Source organism: Ochotona princeps, chromosome 6, assembly GCF_030435755.1.
Source record: "Ochotona princeps isolate mOchPri1 chromosome 6, mOchPri1.hap1, whole genome shotgun sequence".
Taxonomy (NCBI): Eukaryota; Metazoa; Chordata; class Mammalia; order Lagomorpha; family Ochotonidae; genus Ochotona; species Ochotona princeps.
The window spans coordinates 21,025,327-21,043,715 of NC_080837.1; the positions used below are offsets into that span (position 1 = coordinate 21,025,327).

General features: G+C 46.7%; 1 protein-coding gene across 2 annotated transcripts in view; it reads left to right on the top strand.

Moving 5' to 3' along the window:
* Positions 1–18,389, top strand: part of ANXA2 (annexin A2) — a 66,799-nt gene that overhangs the window by 22,853 nt on the left and 25,557 nt on the right. For both annotated transcript variants that reach the window (XM_058665758.1, XM_004578029.4), the window contains exons 2-3: positions 6,166–6,224; positions 10,566–10,665. In XM_058665758.1, coding sequence (XP_058521741.1) covers positions 6,177–6,224; positions 10,566–10,665 — 148 coding nt within the window. In that variant the 5' untranslated portion in view covers positions 6,166–6,176. The remainder of the gene's footprint in view (positions 1–6,165; positions 6,225–10,565; positions 10,666–18,389) is intronic.

The window sequence follows — 18,389 nt, forward strand, 5'->3', positions numbered from 1 at the left end:
CCTATATTTCATTACTATCTATCTTGAAATCTAAGACCTTCTCTAGTCCAGGCTCTGAAGAGCCTTGATTTACTAATCTTTAATCTTTTGAAGGCCAGAGAAAGTCCTGTGTTCCCTTGGTCAGGGCAGAGCTGGGTGAGGCTGTGTTCTCTCCCCACTGGGGCATTGTTGCAAACCAGATTGAGGTGGGTGTGGCGCTTTCAGTAAGGCTCCCTGCACCACTCCAGTTTATTTCCTCCAGCAAAAGAGCTGTTTTCATGGTGTGCTCTGCAAGCCCACTCATTCCCCAGGAATGCTACGTCAGCAGCCGCTTCAATCGATCGAATTTTTTTCTTGTTTGCAAGTTGCAGCCAGTTAAGTGACCAGGTGAGGTAGAGGTTGCGTGGAGGGATTCAGGTTTGGGAGCAAGTGATTGATGCCTGCGCTGCGCTCTCCTTGTGTTTATGCCTCCTGAACTGGGACAAGGGTTCAGTACAGCCAGAGAGGTCTCATGCAGCAGGTGGATTTCATTTGGAATCTCATCCGTGACAAACAATGGAGACAGAGCCTTTGGTTTCAGTAAAAAAGTGAGGGCTCCCGATGTTTTGGGTCAGCACAAGTATCTGGTCTTCTCTTTGGCCTTCAGCCTTCCAGGATCTCCACGGTTGGGTTTAACTTGACTCCGCTGAGCCCCACAGGCACTACACCTGCCAGTTCATTTTCAACCCTGTTCTTTCGACACCGTGGGCTTAAACTCCTGCTCCATTTGGCTGCAACTTTCCTTGGTGATTCATCCTTCTGGACCCAGGCCTCACTGATTAGCCTTGAGCTAATCTCCCGGAATTCCTTGGCTTTCTCTCTGGATCTCAATCGCTTGGGAAGAAGAGACGAGGTGGTGAAGTCTAAAGGGCAAAGGCCCACAAGTCAGGAGCCCTGGGCTGTGGCCTTGGCCGTGCCACTCCCTCACGGGTGTGTTACAGAAGGTTCTGGTGTGTTACAGAGAGCTGGGACTCTGTTTCGGGAAGGGTAGGCCAGTGTGTGCTTGTTATAGGTTGCCGGAGTTTGTCACACAGTCAAAGCTGTTTGTGCTTTGACAGTGGCAGCACAGTGACATGTCAGTCAAAGATACTGTATTAGGCCAGTGTTTTTACAAACATTTGGGGTGGCAGTCTTATTCCTATCGACTTCACATGCATGACTGGGGAATTGGATGGAGTGAAGAAGCAAGGGCCTATGTTGTTTGTAAGGTTCACAACATGCCTTGGTAACCCTGTATGAATTGAGGTTTTTGAATGGCTATAGCCATTTGCCTGGAGTTGGATATTTCTCTAGAATTGTGACTTTTTTATTTTAAAGCATAAGATTTATTTTACTTATTTGAAAGGCAGAAAGGGACACACACACACACAGACTAGGGGCAGAAGAGAGAATTTTTCCTCTGCTGGTTCATTAATCAAATAACTACATCAGCTGGGGCCGGCCCAGGTTGAAGCCAGGAGCCAGTAACTCCAGGGGTTTCTTAGACTGGTGGCAGGGCCCCAGCCAAGTACTTGGCTTTCATCTGCTGCTTACCCAGGCAGATTAATCCAGGGAGCTGGGTTGTAAACAGACTCAATCCAGCACTGGTATGGGATGTGGGTTGACATGCTGTGCCACACCATCGGTCCCAGTCATTGTAACTCCATGGTTATTGCAGCATTTTTTTTTTCCTTTGGCAGAATGATGATAAATCTAAATGTTACTTACATACAGCAGCAAGTTGTTTTCAAAATTCCTTTAACACCTAGCCTGTGCTAAGACACTCTTCTGTTCATGGGGTAGCTGGCATTCTGTAGAGCAGGGGAGATACAAACAGTCTCTAGTTCTTGAAACTGTACTTGCCACTATTTGCCGCATGAATCCGTGGCCCATGGAAGACACGCAGCAGCCTCTGCTGAATAGATCTCAAAAAGGGCTGCTGGCGCTGAGGGCCAGAGAGCTCTGTAGAATGGGGGCCCCTGAGGGCCTTTTGGAGCCAAAGCTCAAATACTGGTGACTTGAGCAAGGGTCTTTAGAAGGTGAGAGTGCCGCGAGGTGGGTGGAAACATGAACCAAGAGCTCCAGATGAAAGGCTGTCTGTGTGTTTGAGAGGCAGGTAACCGTTTGTCTCTGTCTCTGTTAGTGAGAAATGGGGGAGGGGGAGGCTTCCGGTATGCAGGCAGGTGAGAACGGATTTTTTTTTTTTTTTAAAGAGGGTGAGGCAAACAAACAGAATGAGCTCATCTAACTGGTTAACCCTCCTAATGCCTGCAATAGCCAGAGCTGGGAGCAAGAAGTAACCAGGAAGTTAACTCAGGCCCCCTAAGCAGGTGACAGGAACTCCGCTACTGGAGCCATCACTGCTGCCTGCCGGGGTCTGCATGAGCAGAGAGTCACAGCCGGGAGCTAGAGACTGTAGGACGTGGGCTTCACAGCTGATAGACTCCGTGTCCACTCTGGCGGCTGGCTTCTTACGCTCCGCTTTGAAGCTTCTGAACCCTGCTGGAGCAACAGGACGCCACGAGGGATGGATTCTGAGCTGTTTCGAAAAAAACAATTGGAATTCATCAACAGCAGCACGTAGGGCTGGTTGGATGGAAGGGTAGCACAGTTATGAATGTGGAAGGCAAAATTTGGGAGGCTCTGAGGAAGCCTGGTTGTTTCTCTCTTCCAGGCGCAGGGTCTGTGAGAGAAGAGCAGGTTGTATCTGATCCGTGCAGTGTGGGGGTCCGGGGTGGGAGAGAGAGACGGATCTTCCATTTGTTGGTTCACAGCCCACAGCAGCTGTGGCTGGGCTAGGCTGAAGTCAGGTGCCCACAGTTCAGTGCAGGTTTCCTATGGGAGTAGCTCGGATGTGAATACATGAAGCGCCATCTGTTCCTCTCAGAATGTATGCTTGCAGCAAGCTGAAACAGAGCTGAAGCTCTGATATGGGGTGCTAGGTTCCACATTGCTTCTTCTATTTTTTTTTTTAAGATTTATTTTCCTTTATTGCAAAAGGCAGATACACAGAGAAAAGGAGCTACAGAGAGAAATATCCTCCGTCTGCTGGCCCACCCCTGAAGTGGCCGCAATGGCCAAAGATGAGCCCATCCAAAGTCAGGAGCCAGGAGCCTCCTCCAGGTCCCCCACATGGGTACAGGGTCCCAAGGCTTTGGACCATCCTCTTATGCTTTCCCAGGTCATAAGCAGGGAGCTGGATGGGAAGCAACGCAGCCAGGACACCAACTGGCACCCATAGGGGATCCCAGCACTTGTAAAGGGATAATTAACCAACTGAGCCATTGCACCAGGACCCTTTTGTTTTTTAATTAAAAATTAAAAAATAAAATCCACAATAGTGCTGCTTATATTCTGTCTCTACTGTGCAGTGCTGTTCTGGAGGATTCCAGAGAGTCATAGTTCAGCCTTAATCCCAAGTCCTCCATCTCACAGCCTGGTCAGGTGGCACCTAGGTGTGAGATAGCTTACAAAGATGGGCCGTTTGGAGTCTTAACCCAAGCACAAGTGAATTTTCCAGGGCATCAAACAACCAAACCTCTTGGCTTTGGATTGGCTTAGCTCCAGCTATTGTGGCCATTTGAGGAGTGAACCTGCATGTGGAAGATCTTTCTGTTTCTCCTTTCTTCTGTAAATCTGCATTTCTAATAAAAATAAATAAATCTTTTAAAAAATGTATTTATTTGAAATTCAGAATTTCAAATAGAGAGGGAGAGACAGAAAAAACCTTCCCCCTGCTGGTTCATTCCCCAAATGCCTGCAGTAGCCAGAGCCAGGCCGGGTTGAAGCCAGGAGCTTCTGCCTGGTTTCTCACGTGGGTGCAGGGGCCCAAGCACTTTGGCCATACTCTGCTGCTTTCCCAGATGAATTAGCAGGGAGCTAGATAGGAAATGGAGCAGCCCAGACTGGAACTAGTGCCCAACTAGTGCCCATATGGCATGCTAGTGCCGGAGGTGGTTGCTTTACCCCACCATACTATCATAGAACCTCCAGCAATTGTAAACTTTCTAGAAGTCACATTTAAGAAAGAAAGGAAGAAAGAAAGAAAGAAAGAAAGAGTAAAAGAAACAGTTGAAATTATATTTAGGTAATATTTTTTCTTTAACTTAATATACCCAACATGTCATAATTATGATAAGTAATCAGTAGAAAATTAGTGATGAGAATTTATATTCTTTTTTCCTCTTTCCATAAGTCTTCAGAATACAGTATGTGCTGGAATCTTGCAGCAAATCTATTTGGGCTGCTTACAGTTCAGGTGGTTAATCGCTATATCCATGGGTGGCTATTCTATTAGCTTAGCAATGAGTGAGATGTTTTTCAAAATGCACTCTTTTTTAAAAAAAATCATTTTTTATTGGAAAGTCATATTTATAGGGAGAAGGAAAGACAGAGAGAAAGATCTTCCATCCCCTAGTTTACCCCCAAAGTGGCTGCAACCACTGGAACTGAACCAATCTGAAACCAGGAGTCAGGAGTTTCTTCAGGGTCTCCCATGCAGGTGCAGGGTCCCAAAGCTTTGGGCCATCCTCGACTGCTTTTTCAGGCCACAAGCAAGGAGCTGGAAGGGAAGCAGAACAACTGGGATATGAACTGGTACCTGTATAGGATCCTGGCACACCACTAGGCTACCGCACCAGGAGCTGAACTGGTACCTGTATAGGATCCTGGCACACCACTAGGCTACCACACCAGGATCTGAACTGTATTTTTGAGGGCAGTTTTGAGCTCATGGAGAAGTAGGAGATAGAGTTTACATACACTCCTCAGTTATGTCACTGTTCGCAACATGCTCAGTTTCCTTCACCAGAGTGTGTTAAATTGAAAGCAGTGGGACACAACGGTGCCACTCCACATCCACCCTGACGTAAGTTAGGGTCACTTGCATGCTCTGTCTTCTGCGTTTTGACAAATGTGCGTGGGCATTGTTCCACTGTACAGTATCATACTGGATACTTTCCTTAAAAACTCTCTAGCCTTCTACCTTTTTCTTTTCTATTTGAAAAGGCAGAGATAAGGACTTTTTTTTTTTTCCTCTTGGACTTCCTTTTTTGCCTTGCTTATACGACTTCTATGAGCCTCAGGATGAGGGCGGTGGTCTAGGAGAGAATCCAGGATGAAAATCTCACAGCAACACATCCCTGGTAACAAATAGAGGCCAATCCTCTTCTCTCCCTCGTCCCCACCTCTCACCTCACCTAGGGCCTGGAATCTGCTCAGTCCAAAACTTTCCTCTAAATTGGCCAGGGTCCATGTCAAATACTCTCTCACAGCCCAGTTTTATGAAAATATTTAGACTAAGCAACAAGAGCAGCAGGCTAAATCCTTATGTGCACACGTTTATGGGTCAAAGACCACGCTGCAGAAAGGTTGGGCAGCCAGCTGTTGCTCTCGACTATTTCAGGGCCCACCTCGGCTTGTTTTCCTTTATTTTGGGGTGACCTGTCTGCAGCCAGAAGAACACTCCTTTATTGGCAGGGCCTGGGTCTGTGTGACCCAGGAACTGTGTGGTGGCAGAACTGAAAGCAAATTCCTCAGCCTGTTGTGTCGCTTGCCCGACGGTCAGCAGCTGCAGGGTGACTTCAGCCACTTTGAATCTTCAGGACAAGAAATTCAGTCTTTTACGGAGGGAGTTAATATTCAGAAATATTCATTGTCTGTCTCGTAAACAGTTTAATGTGTTCTAAGCATCATTAGACTAAGGAAATGATTATGGACACTGATGCGGGACCCATTAAGAAATGGGCCAGCATGAAAATGCCATTCATTTCCTACTTTCTCGGCGTCGGAAGCTACATGAAGGACAGAAAACAGTAAAGACTAGCTGGACTGGTTATCACTGTTCACAAGAAGTGAAAGATACAGTCCTTTGTATTTTGTTAGAACAAGCGGGCAGCGTTCTGGCTTCTCATTCGCAAATTGTCTTTCCAGCCCCTGTTAAAATAGAGCAACAGGGAAGACTGGCTAATTTAATCCCAAACCTAAGGCAAACCATCGCTCAGCTTCCATCTTCCCAGTTGTGAGAGGGGAATTGCATTTATTTGCAAAACTTACTCTAATATCCTCAGATGAAACGGTCCAAGAAGTAGAAATTAGTGTAATGAATCACTGTGTTTCAGGGAAACAGAGCTTCTTCCTAAAGCCTTTTTGGTGTATTTTTTTTTTCAGCTTCTTTCAAAATGTCTACCGTTCATGAAATCCTGTGCAAGCTGAGCTTGGAGGGTGACGTAAGTATATAATTTTCATTCTATATGATTTTTGCGAATTGGACATTTCTCTCTGGCTAACTTACCTAGCTGAGAAAAATGGGGGCAAAATTCAGATGGTCATTGCTTGTTTTCCCCTTCTCCTTCATAACTTATGCATTCCTGGTAGTTCAATTTAGAGGATATGCCATGCCTCAAAAAACTCTCTTGGCATTATGTTAAAACTGAACAGAGTAACACAGGGATGCCATCCTTAACATGTCACCGGTAACAATGGTTACAGTTGTTTTTAGGGCACGACCTGGGTGTTTTATTCATGTGTGGTGTAAGTTATAGTCTTGATAAGATTCTTGGAGTGGATGATAGGTTTACAGTTGAAATGTTGGTTAAGATGCCATGTCCTATGTTGGAGTACCTGGGTTTAATACCCTGGTCAGGTTCCTGCCTCCAGCTTCCTGCTAATGCTTATGCAGGCCCTGAAAGTGTACAAGAAGTTATTCCAGACAAGGACTAACTTTTTGTTTTTAAATTAGTACTTGGTTTCTTTCTGCATTAAGAGCTGGGGTGTTTCTTTGTTGTTGTTGTTGTTTAAAAAGAAATATGAAATGACTACAGTTTATGTTTCCTTTTTCTGCATTGGTTATCGAGAAGGTCAGAATTTAATTTGTCTTTCATAGGAAATACGTGGACCTGAAAATGCTAATGCATTTGCTTCTCCCTTTTATAGTTAAAAACTAAGACTGTGTGGTAGTCATTAAAGATACTTTCAGATTCAAGCAACAGATACATTAAAAGTATGCAAAATATTTTTTTAAAAATTCAGTTATTTGAGGGCCTGGTGCAGTGGCCTAGCAGCTTAAGTCCTCGCCTTGCACGGGCCAGGGTCCCATATGGGCACCAGTTCTAATCCCAGCAGCCCTACTTCCCATTCAGCTCCCTGCTTGTGACCTGGGAAAGCAGTCGAGGATGGCCCAAGGCTTAGGACCCTGCACCTGTGTGGGAGACCTGGAGGAAGTTCCTGGCTCCTGGCTTCAGATCGGCATAGCACCGGCCGTTGCGGTCACCTGGGGAGTGAATCATCAGATGGAAGATTTTCCTCTCTGCCTCTCCTCCTCTCTGTATATCTGACTTTGCAATAAAAATAAACCTTTAAAAAATTAATTTATTTGAAAGGGCAGTAGAGAGAGAAATAGAGAGATGGGAACAGACAGATCTTCCATCCAGGGATTCACTGCCCCAAGTGACTGCAACAGCCAGGGCTGGGCCAAGCCAAACTGGGGAGCCTGGAAGCCTTCCCAGTCCCCTACATGGCAACAGGGACTCAAGCCCTTGGACCATTTTCTGCTGTCTTCCCGACATGTCAACAGGAAGTTGGAATGAAAATCAAGAGCCAGAACTCCAAATGGTTCTACAGTATGAAGTGCCAGTGTTGCAGGTCGTGGCTTAACCTTCCACACCCACATAGCACCCGAGTATGTCAAGTATTTCCTGACTGCATACTTCCAGCCATCAGGGCAGACATGGCTTTTACAGGTCCTCAACACTGACAGTAGTTATAGCCCTATCCCTTAGATATTACAAAATATGATGTCTTCAAAAAGTTCAAGGACTTCAAAAAAGTTCATGGAAGATAGGAATTGTCTTTTTAAACAGTTTTCATTTGAGAGGCAGCCAGAAAGAGCTTCTATCCACTGTTCACACTCCACATATGCACACGGTTGGGGTTGGACCAGTGCCAGAGCCAGGAGCTCAATGCAGATCTCCCACGTGGGTGGCAGAGCCCAGTTCCTTCAGCCATCAGAGTCTGCGTCCGCAGGAAGCGCAACGTGTGACATGTGCATCCTAACTAGCACCTCGGCCACCGGGCGGAACACCTGCCACTGCATGGTTTGTTAGTACATTTTGGAGGACCCTCACATGTGCTCTTAGGAATTTAAATGCACTCAACAGGAGATTGAGGCAACTTGGTCGTGGTGCAAAAAGCTCTGTATTGTCTATGGCTTTTGTTTTCCAAATGTGCAAATGCAAGGGCAAGCTTGGGCAGAGAGCCTGCACTTAAAGCCTGTGTAGTTTTCTGAAAACTTTCCTTTTCGCCCTTGTGTCTGCTCTTGTTGGCAGCAGTACAAGCTGCATGTGGAAGTCCAGACAGGTCCAGGTGTCAAATAATTTGTTTCTCTAGTGCATTTGACTACTTGTTTTTAGTTTAGTATCAATTTTCTAGAGGGGGTTTTCACATAACCTTTGAAATTAAACTGTGACACATTTCTCTGTGTGGAGAGGTAAGCCTGAAATAGAAGATGTCACATTTTCTCCCCATCTCAAGAAAAGATCACTTTTGCCTTAATAATTTGATTTTAAGACAAGTGGATTTCATAGGTAATGGGGCCAGCTATTCCTTTAATTTTGTTTCCAGGCACAATATAAAATTACATGAAGCTCTCTGTTTGCTGTCGATTTTGGAATGTGTTCCTAAATGAAGCCATATGGGACATGGCTCAATGGCCAGATTGCCTGCTATTGCAAATAAATAACTGATGGTGCTGTTAAAAAATGGAAAAATATTTTTCCTTAGATTCCCACCCATGTTTCATAGCTACAATAGCAAACACAGCTGAGTATTTCCAAAAAGCACTTGGCCTTTCCATTGTCTTGCCCGGGTGCTCCTGCTTGACTAACAGGGAAGCTGAGCAAGTGAGGTTAAGTAGAACATACCTGGATGCTCCAGCTGCGCTTCAAAGTTACATGAACTGGGTCTCTGTTTGGCTGAGGTGGTCCTCAGAATTGCACATGTCTGACCCTGGACTTGGATTACTGCTGTGTCCCAGGAGACATCTGAGAGGGAAGCTTTTGTGCCTACCCAAGCAACCCTGCTGCTCACACGAGATCAGTGTCAGGTGCTGGGCTGCCCGTGGGCAGAGTTAGGTTAGGGCACCTCAGTCACTGCACTCTTCAGAGGAATTGTGCCAAGGCCAAGTCATCACATTGTGCAGGCGTCAGGTACTGGGGGCAGAAAGCACTGCCAGGGGGCAACCTTGACATTGAGGGTGGAGCAGTGGCCATTAATTCACCTAACCCATGGCGTCCTTCCTGTTTGCCTGCCTTTTGCTTTGGGACTGGGTAGCGGGAGTGGCAGTGGGGCCGCACTGGAAGAGCCTTTGCAAGAAGGAAGGAAGTTGCCTAAGTTGCCTAAGTTGCCGTTAGGGAAAAGGAGAGTTGGTACCGTTGTTCTCACCTCTGTCTGGGTGCTGGGGAGACCCTGTTCATCAGATCTGGAAGGGATCTTGGGAACGGAAGAGGGGATGATTGAAAGGCGATAAGAAAAGACAAAGGTTGGGGAGAACGGTAGGCCCGGGAATGGGTGGTTATGAAGGTAGAGGAAGAACATGAAGAAGAGAGGGAAGAGCAAAGACTTGGCAAACTCTACCCATGGGCCTTGGGCCATCTGGCCCTCCAGCTTGGGCTGCTGCTGTTGCCAGGGTGGGGGAAGGAGCAGAGAAAGATGTGGTTTTGACTGTGTGGCAGCAAACCTTTACCCTTTGCTTTGGAAAGAACTGGGAGTTCAGTGATAGAGACCCAGTGTAGCAAAAACTTGGCTCCACACCCTTGTCATGCAGGCATTTCCACATTTGCAGCTTCTGGCTGGCAGCCCAGTTTCATGGTGTTCAGCACCTTCCAGAACAAATGCTGGTTTAGTACCCCCTCCCTTTCCCGCCCATCCTCCAAGTTTGTCATTGTCTACATTTGACCTCTTGCTAAGAGGTAAGAAGTGGAAATATACGCAGTGTATCCTTCACTAGCTGAGTTTTTTTTTTTTAATTATTTGGTTTTATTGGAAAGGCAAATCAGATTTACGGAGAGAAGGAGAGACAGAAAGCTCTTTCATCTGCTATTTCTCCCCACAAATGGCTGCAGCGGCTGGAGCTGAGCTGATCTGAAGCCAGGAGCCAGGAGCCTCTTCCAGATCTCCCATGCAGGTGCAGGGTCCCAAAGCTTTGGACTGTCCACCACTGCACTTTCCCAGGCCACAAGCAGGGAGCTGGATGGGAAGTGGAGCAGCCAGGACACAAACCGGCACCCATGTGGGATCCCGGTGCTTGCGAGGTGATTTAGTCATTGAGCCATCGTGCCAGGCCTTCTAGCTGAGCCTTTCAAGAATGCTCATTTAAGCAAAAGAACTCTCTTCTGGGATGTGTGAGGACAGGTTAGCACTTCTCCGGTCACCTAGGCCAACTAGCGTCAGAATGATTTGCGTGCTAGAAAGAAACAATAGGGAAATGTTGATTTTTTTTTTTTTGCACTTGTCATTTTAACAAGAGGATTGTCAGGGTGAGTCACGGGAGCTTGTTTGTCTTTGAACTTCAGCAATCTACACCTCCAAGTGCATATGGATCCGTCAAAGCCTACACCAACTTTGACGCTGAACGGGACGCTCTGAATATTGAGACGGCCATCAAGACCAAAGGTAGGTGACATTTTGCCCACCTTCCACTTGGGTCTTCAGGAGGCATCTTTGGTCAACTTTCCCTCTCCTGCACATCCATACACACGGCTCATTTAGAATTACCTTCCAGCTGCAGTGGAGTATGTCCAGCTGAGTATCCTCCGCTCCCTGCTTCCCCTCTCCACTCCGTCACCTCTGAGTGGAGAGAAGATCTGAAGTGTGAGGATTAGGAAAGGAAGCAGGCTGAGAGTGTGGTGAGCCGAGGGCCAGGGGGTGTGCTTCTGGGCTCAGCCCTTCACTCCGTTCCAGCGGTCCCTCTACGAAGAAGTTGGTCTTCGGGGAATCTCTGGGGCCAGTTCTAATTTGGAACACCCTTGGCTTTCATTACATTTGTTGGAAAGATTATGGGAAATTTTTGCTGTGTTGCTCTTGGATGTAATGAGTGAAAAATTTTAAAAAAATTTTTAACCCTCTTAACTTATGATCCTCCGTGGCTTGAGAGCTCAAATTAGAAGAGCTGTGAGAACAAGTGTTTCCTCAATTTCCAGGGTAAGTAAAGGAGGAACAGGAAACATGAAAACATTTCTTTCAAAATAAAGCTTTTAATTGGTCAGAGTTGGGCAAGAACTTGTTGGGGTCATCGTGTTTTGTGGATTTACCTAAATGGATATTCAAACCTTTAAAAAAAAAAGATTTATTTATTTTTATTGGAAAGTCAGATTTACAGAGAGAAAGATCTGCCATCCGCTGGTTCATTCCCCAGCTGTCCGCAACAACCAGAGCTGAGCTGATCTGAAGCCAGGAGCCAGGTCTCCCATGCAGGTGCAGGATCCCAAGGCTTTGGTTCGTCCTCAACTGCTTTCCCAGGTGACAAGCAGGGAGCTGGAAGGGAAGTGGAGTAGCTGGGACATATACTGGTGCCCACATGGGATCCTGGCGCATGTAAGGCGAGGACTTTAGCCACTAGGCTACTGTGCCAGGCCCTAAACTTTTTTGGTTTAGCTAAATGAAGCTGTCTTTGAGGCTAACCCATCCCACAATTCCTAGGGGCTGTGTGATGATTGTGGTGACTCTTGGGTTTCTCCACTTATCCTTCCTTCGTCTTAAACTGTTGTAAGGCTTGATTATTACGATTGTTACTATTTGAGAGACTGAGTTCTCATTCACTTGTTCACTCTCCATATGTCCACCGTGGCAGAGGACAGTCAGGTCAAATCCAGGAGCTGGAAACTCAGTTTAGGTCTCCTACATGGGTAACAGGAGGCCAATTCCGTGGGCCATCACCTGCTTCCCAGGGCGCACAGCAGCAGGAAGCAGGAGTTGGAAGCGGAAGCCAGAACTCGATGCAGGCACTCTAGATGGGATGCAGACCCCTTTACCTGGTATCTGAATTGCTCCACCAAACGTCTACCTGGTACCCATGTTTGAATGAGGCTCTTCGTTCTACCATGAAGCTGGATGGAGACGCACAGGGGAGCCAGCAGTTAGAATGCTGTTCTCTGCTCTTGCTGAAGAACCTGTGGTGGTTTGCTTCTCCCAAGCAGCAAGAACAATCCACGTGTTGACATTTGTGTGTGATTTGTGGGCAGTTCACTGAAGGCTGGAATATGTTGGGGAACCTGACACTCAAGGGGATGTAGATACAGGTTCATGTCTGCATATTTGCACATAGTGTTCCATGTGGTCTTGATTTGGAGGATAAATTACACAGCCACTTGGGGCAATGGGTGGCTTTTTGTCCAGAGACCAGGAGAGTGGCATGTTCTACCGATCTCCTATGATTCTCACAGGACACAGGGTTGCCCTCATGTCCCATGGGAACACTGTAGCTACCCCCACAGTGGTTGCTAAGGTAGCTGGAGGAAGGCTCAGTAAATATCAGAATTAAACCTGTAAATAACTTTTTGTTGTTGCTGTTGGATGACCATTCTTGTCAAAAGTCATTGATTAGGAGACTAAACTACAATCTACAGGGCTTATGTCTCTATAGTCAGTTTTGGTCAGGGGGAGAGCTGGCAGGATCCTGGGTGTACAACTTGGCTCTGTGAGGCACTTGCCAGAGATCTGACTATGGAAAAGCACTGGATTTTGCTAATACTCTATTTTCATATCTGTAAAGTGGGGCTAACCAGAGTTCCTATCCCCAAGGGTCGTTGTGAAGCAGGAAGCACTGAGCATGGTGCTTGGTGCAGACATTAGACATTGCCCAAGATGTCTCTCATGCTCTTGGCTTTCCTAAAATGCACCCTCTTTCACTGTTGGGGTGCACCTGGATTCTTGCGGTTTCCCAACACACCCTTGTGGAAACTCCCTCAAAGTTTACCAGTTTACTCACCTAGCAAAGACTGTGCCTGCACAAGCTTGGGACAAAGGCTGCTTCTGTGCTTGCATGAGAAAGCTTTTAGCACTGGAATGTAACGATTGGTCACAGCCGAAATTCTCATGAGAGTAAGAATACCTCAGGGCCCTTTCAGAGCTGCTAGAAGGAAAAAAAAAAAACCCACAAAACTTCAGTTTCCAAGGAGAAGTGGCTGGAGGGCTGAGCTCTGGAGTCAGCCACACAGCTGGGTCCAAAGCAGCTGAAGTTACCGTGAACCTGGTGGTTCCCTGTTGAATGTTCTTTATGGGTGATGGGGCAGCAAACACTCGAGTCACAGCCGTGCAGGTACTCTTTGTGAACTCTGCTGTAGTGGTTTTTTTTTAAGATTTATTTATTTTTATTACAAAGTCAGATATACGGAGAGGAGAGACAGAGAGGGAGATCTTCCGTCCGATGATTCACTCCCCAAGTGAGCTCAACGGCCGATGCTGTGCCGATCTGAAGCCGGGAACCAGGAACCTTTTCCGGGTCTCCCACATGGGTGCAGGGTCCCAAAGCTTTGGGCCGTCCTCGACCGCTCTCCCAGGCCACAAGCAGGGAGCTGGGTGGGAAGTGAAGCTGCTGGGATTAGAACCGGTGCCCATATGGGATCCTGGGACGTTCAAGGTGAGGACTTTAGCCGCTAGGCCACGCCGCCGGGCCCTGCTGTAGTGTTTTTTTCATCCCTGACTTTGTTGAGAATTCACATACTCCAGGTTGCTTGGCTTTGATTCCAAGTGGGATTGATTTGAACATCGCTCCAACCAACCCTGGTCTGCATTACTTTAAAAAAAAAAAACATATATATATATATATATATAAAATTTTTATTTATTTATTCGAAAGCCAGAGTTAGAGAGAAAGAGAGACCTTAAGCCTGAATTAGAGACTGTTGGGAAGAAAGAGTATAATATCTGGAAGAGTTCAGTGTTCTAAAGATGTTAATACCAGCATTGCTCATGGTTATGAAAAACCAGCTATATCTTCTATGGGGAAAAGCTTACATGATTAAGTAAAACTCTGTTACATTGCAAATACATAACTCCCTGTATTGCATAGAGTGTCTCTGCTGCTTTCCTAGGCCATAAGCAGAGAGCTGGATTGGAAATGAAACAACAGAGACACAAACTGGCACCCAAATGGGATGTCAGTGAATGTGAGAAAGTTTATGAACCATTTAATATCTTTACTGAGGTATAATTCACATGCCATAAAAACAACCTATTTAAAATGTACACTTCAATATTTTTAGTGTATTCAGAGTTGTGTAACCATCACAGTCAATTTTGCAACTCATTTGGTCATCTGTTCACCTGAAACTTGTCAGTCTCATGGAAGAATGGCTATAAAATGCTGTATACTGTATACAGCACAAGAGGATGGTCACTTTTGAGATTTAAGAAGAACCAAAAGGGTTTTTAACTAATGTATGGAATTATGGGTAATTGGTTCTTTTCCTTGTGTTTTTAGCATATTTTCTATTTTTAATTTTTAATTTTTAAGATTTATTCATTTTTATTACAGCCAGATATACAGAGAGGAGGAGAGACAGAGAGAAAGATCTTCCTTCCGATGATTCACTCCCCAAGTGAGCTGCAATGGGCTGATGCGCGCCGATCCGAAGCCGGGAACCTGCAACCTCTTCCGGGTCTCCCACGCGGGTGCAGGGTCCCAATGCATTGGGCCGTCCTCGACTGCTTTCCCAGGCCACAAGCAGGGAGCTGGATGGGAAGCGGAGCTGCCGGGATTAGAACCGGCGCCCATATGGGATCCCGGGGCGTTCAAGGCGAGGACTTTAGCCGCGAGGCCATGCCGCCGGGCCCATATTTTCTATTTTTAAAAATTTTAATTTTTATGTGAAAGGCAGGGAGAAGTAGAGACCTTCTGTCTGCTGGTTCACTCCCCAAGTGGCCACAACAGCCAAAGCTGAAATGATTCAAAGCCGGAAGCCAGAAACTAGGAGCTTCCTTTTGGGTCTCCCATGTGGGAACAGGGACCTAGGGTCTTGAGCCATCCTCTGCTGCTTTCCTAGGCCATAAGCAGAGAGATGGATTGGAAATGAAACAACAGAGACACAAACTGGCACTCAAATGGGATGTCAGTGCTAAAGATGGATGGTTATCCTACCGTGTATGACAGCACCAGCCCCAATTTTCCTTTTCTATAATTTATTTAATTTTATTTGAATGGCAGAGTTGCAGAGACAGGAATATAGAGATACAGTAGTGTCTTCCATCTGATGGTAAACTCCCCAAATGACTGAAGCCAGGAGCCTGAGCGGGTGCCAAAGTATTTGGACCATCCTCCCACTGCTTTCCCAGGTGCATTAGCAGGGAGCTGGATCCGAAGTGGAGCATCCGGGACTTTGAATCAGAGCTTATATGGATGTGATGCCAGCATTGCCAGTCACAGTTTACCTGTTGTCTTGGCTCAGGGTCAAGATGAAGGCCCCCAGATTATTTTATGATGACAGGCACCTTCACAGTGGAAGACAGAAAACTTAATTAAAAACACAAATGAAGTCATTAGTTGGGGGAAGGTAACTGCCCCGTTGTTCCTTTCTCCTTCCCCTTGCTATTTTTAGGTAGCTCACACCACTTAGAAAATGAGCTCATTAAGTTCTTGCTGTCCTTTGTAAAGCCAGTCTGCCTTCTGTGTAATTAAGACACTTATGCCACACCTTGCCCTCACTGCTACCTCAAAGCCCTTATCGGAACACAGCGCCTTCTGGTTGGTGTTTCCTTGACATGAAAGGAAACAAAGTGTAGCTCTGAACTGTTGATGCCAGCAGAAGCCTGAGGGCCACGGGAGAACTCTCTGTGCCAGCCAGTGGAAGAGTAGCCCCTGGTGGGCAGCTGCTGCTGGTGCGTGCAGGGGCGGAGCAGGAAACGGCTGCATCCGAGTGTTCTCAGGAAGAGAACCGGGCGGGGGGGCTGCAGGCTCCTCCCTTGCCACCCCTCACTTGCATCAGAGTTTTAAGGGAACATCTTGCCTCATTGTTCCGGATGCTGCTTGGAGCTTGGTCTCCGGCTCTTGGGTGGCTTTTGCAGAATGCAGCTTTGTTTGTCTCTGCCAAACTCCATCTCCCATCTCCCATCTCCATCACCCTGGCAGTTTGCCCTCATCCCAGCAGGTGCTGGCCCACAGCCTCCTCTCCAAGCTTCCTTTGATGAGAAACAATGCCTGCTTGGTCTGTGTGTTCATACGTGGCCGACTCACAGCTCCTGTCACCTGGCATCCTTTTTTCCCTTTTCTGCTGATGGTAAACCCTGGGAGGCAATGGGGAGTTGAGTTGTTGAGTTCCTGCCATCCACATGGAATATGGGAATTTGAGGTCCATGATCTGGTCGCGGTGCAGTCCAGCCATTGTTGGCATTTGGAGAGTAAACCAGTGGGTGGAAGCTCCCTGTTCTCTCTCCTCAAGCAAATACATTAGGAATTTTATTTGAATATTTTTATTTGAAAGGCAGATTTTATATATGGAGATGGAGAGACAGAAAAAGAGGTTTCTCTTTGCTGACTCACTCCCCAAATGGCCACCATGGCCAGAGCTGAGCTGATCTGAAGCAGGGATCCTGGAGCTTCTTCCCTGTCTCCTACATGGGAGCAGGGTTCCAGGGACCTGAGCTATCCACTACTGCTTTTCCAGACCATAAGCAGAGAGCTGGATTAGAAGTGGAGCAGCTGGGACCGAACTGGCACCCATATAGGATGTAAGGCCCAGCAAGGGTGAGTGAAGAGCGGCCTAAGAGGAAGCTGAGAAGGGTGGCTGATGAGGCCGCACAGGAGAAGGCAGCTTCCTCCTCGGCCAGCAGTGATGTGCGAATCTACCAAGGTCTAAGGGAGCCTATGATGCTCTAGAAGGCACATTTTTTTGTCCCCCAACCCTCACCTCCCCTAATAAAGCAAAACCTTAAGTCCCCTGGGTACGACTTCCCTGGCCCGCTGTATGTACCAGACCAGTGAACCTCACCCAGGAGCACTCCCAATAAAGCTCCTTTTGAGCTGAATTCTATTCTGGGCCTGATACAGTAGCCTATAAGTTAAAGTCCTTGCCTTGCACACATCAGGATCCCATATGGGCTCTGGTTCTAATCCCGGCAGCCCTGCTTCCCATCCAGCTCCCTGCTTGTGCTTAGGGAGAGCATTGGAGGATGGCTCAAAGCCTTGGGACCCTATACCCTTGTGGGAGACCTGGAAGAGGCTCCTGGCTCCTGGCTTCGGATCGGCTCAGCTCCAGCTATTGAGGCCACTTGTGGAGTGAATCATCGAATGGAAGATCTTCCTTTCTGTCTCTCCTCCTCTCTGTATATCTGACTTTCCAATAAAAAAAATCTTAAAAAAATCTTTAAAAAATACATTTAGCTGGATGATATGTTTTTTTAAAAAGTGACAATAAGCTGGATTCTATTCTATGTGGACTTCTGGCTGGATTCTATTCTGTGTGGACTTCCGGCTGGATTCTATTCTGTGTGGACTTCTGGCTCTGAACATGACCTCCAGCCTTACATATGATGCTAGCTCTTGCAGGTGGGTAGTTAGCCTGTTTTACCTCCGTGCCTACCCGTAAGACTTTCATTTTTTAAGCTAGAAGGGATGCAGCTATTAGGAGCACACAGGTGAGTCCTCCCGAGGCAGCAAAATGTGGGTGCTTTCCAGCCTGGAGAGCTGTGTGCTGGGGAGAGCTGATCTGATAGTCAGTAACTTCAACTCACTCTCCTTGCTGAGTCGCGGTAAGTCTTGAGTGTGTCCCCTAAGCCAAAAGCCCGATTTTGGCTTCTGTCACTCAAGCTTGAGGTAGACTCTGCAATTACTTACCTTAATTTATTATCTAGTTAGAAACTAAGTCAAGCCAAACCAAAGTAATCATATTGCTTAATTAACCCGAGCTTTCTGAGGCTTAATCTGCAGGAGTCACTTGGTCTAGATTGGCCTTGGGTTAAATATATGCTGCGGCGTGTACAACACAGCTGCGAATGGCTTCCCATATGGGTCCGAATAACTAGAAAGGAAAGTCAGCTAAATTAGAAAAGGATGAATGTAGACTACATAAAATAGATTGTAATTAGCAGCAGCACAACCCGAGTTAGTGTCAGTGCCAAAGAACTGGTGTGGCTTTGGTCCCTCTCTGGAAGGGGTGGTTAATGAGCTGCTGCATTATTATTGCCGGCATTGATTTTTAGCAGCATTTGTGTTCTCCGGAAGAAAGGCAAAAGCAGATGATTTTTCCCTCCCTTCTCAGAAGCACAAGTATAGAAGCATAACTGCAGCAAGTTTTTGCACTTCTTTTTCTTACACTTTGAAAATAGAAGCGCTTAAGATTTTCTGCTCGGCTGGAAGACTCTACATGCCTCCCCGCTCTGGAAAGCAAGCCAGGACAGGTGTT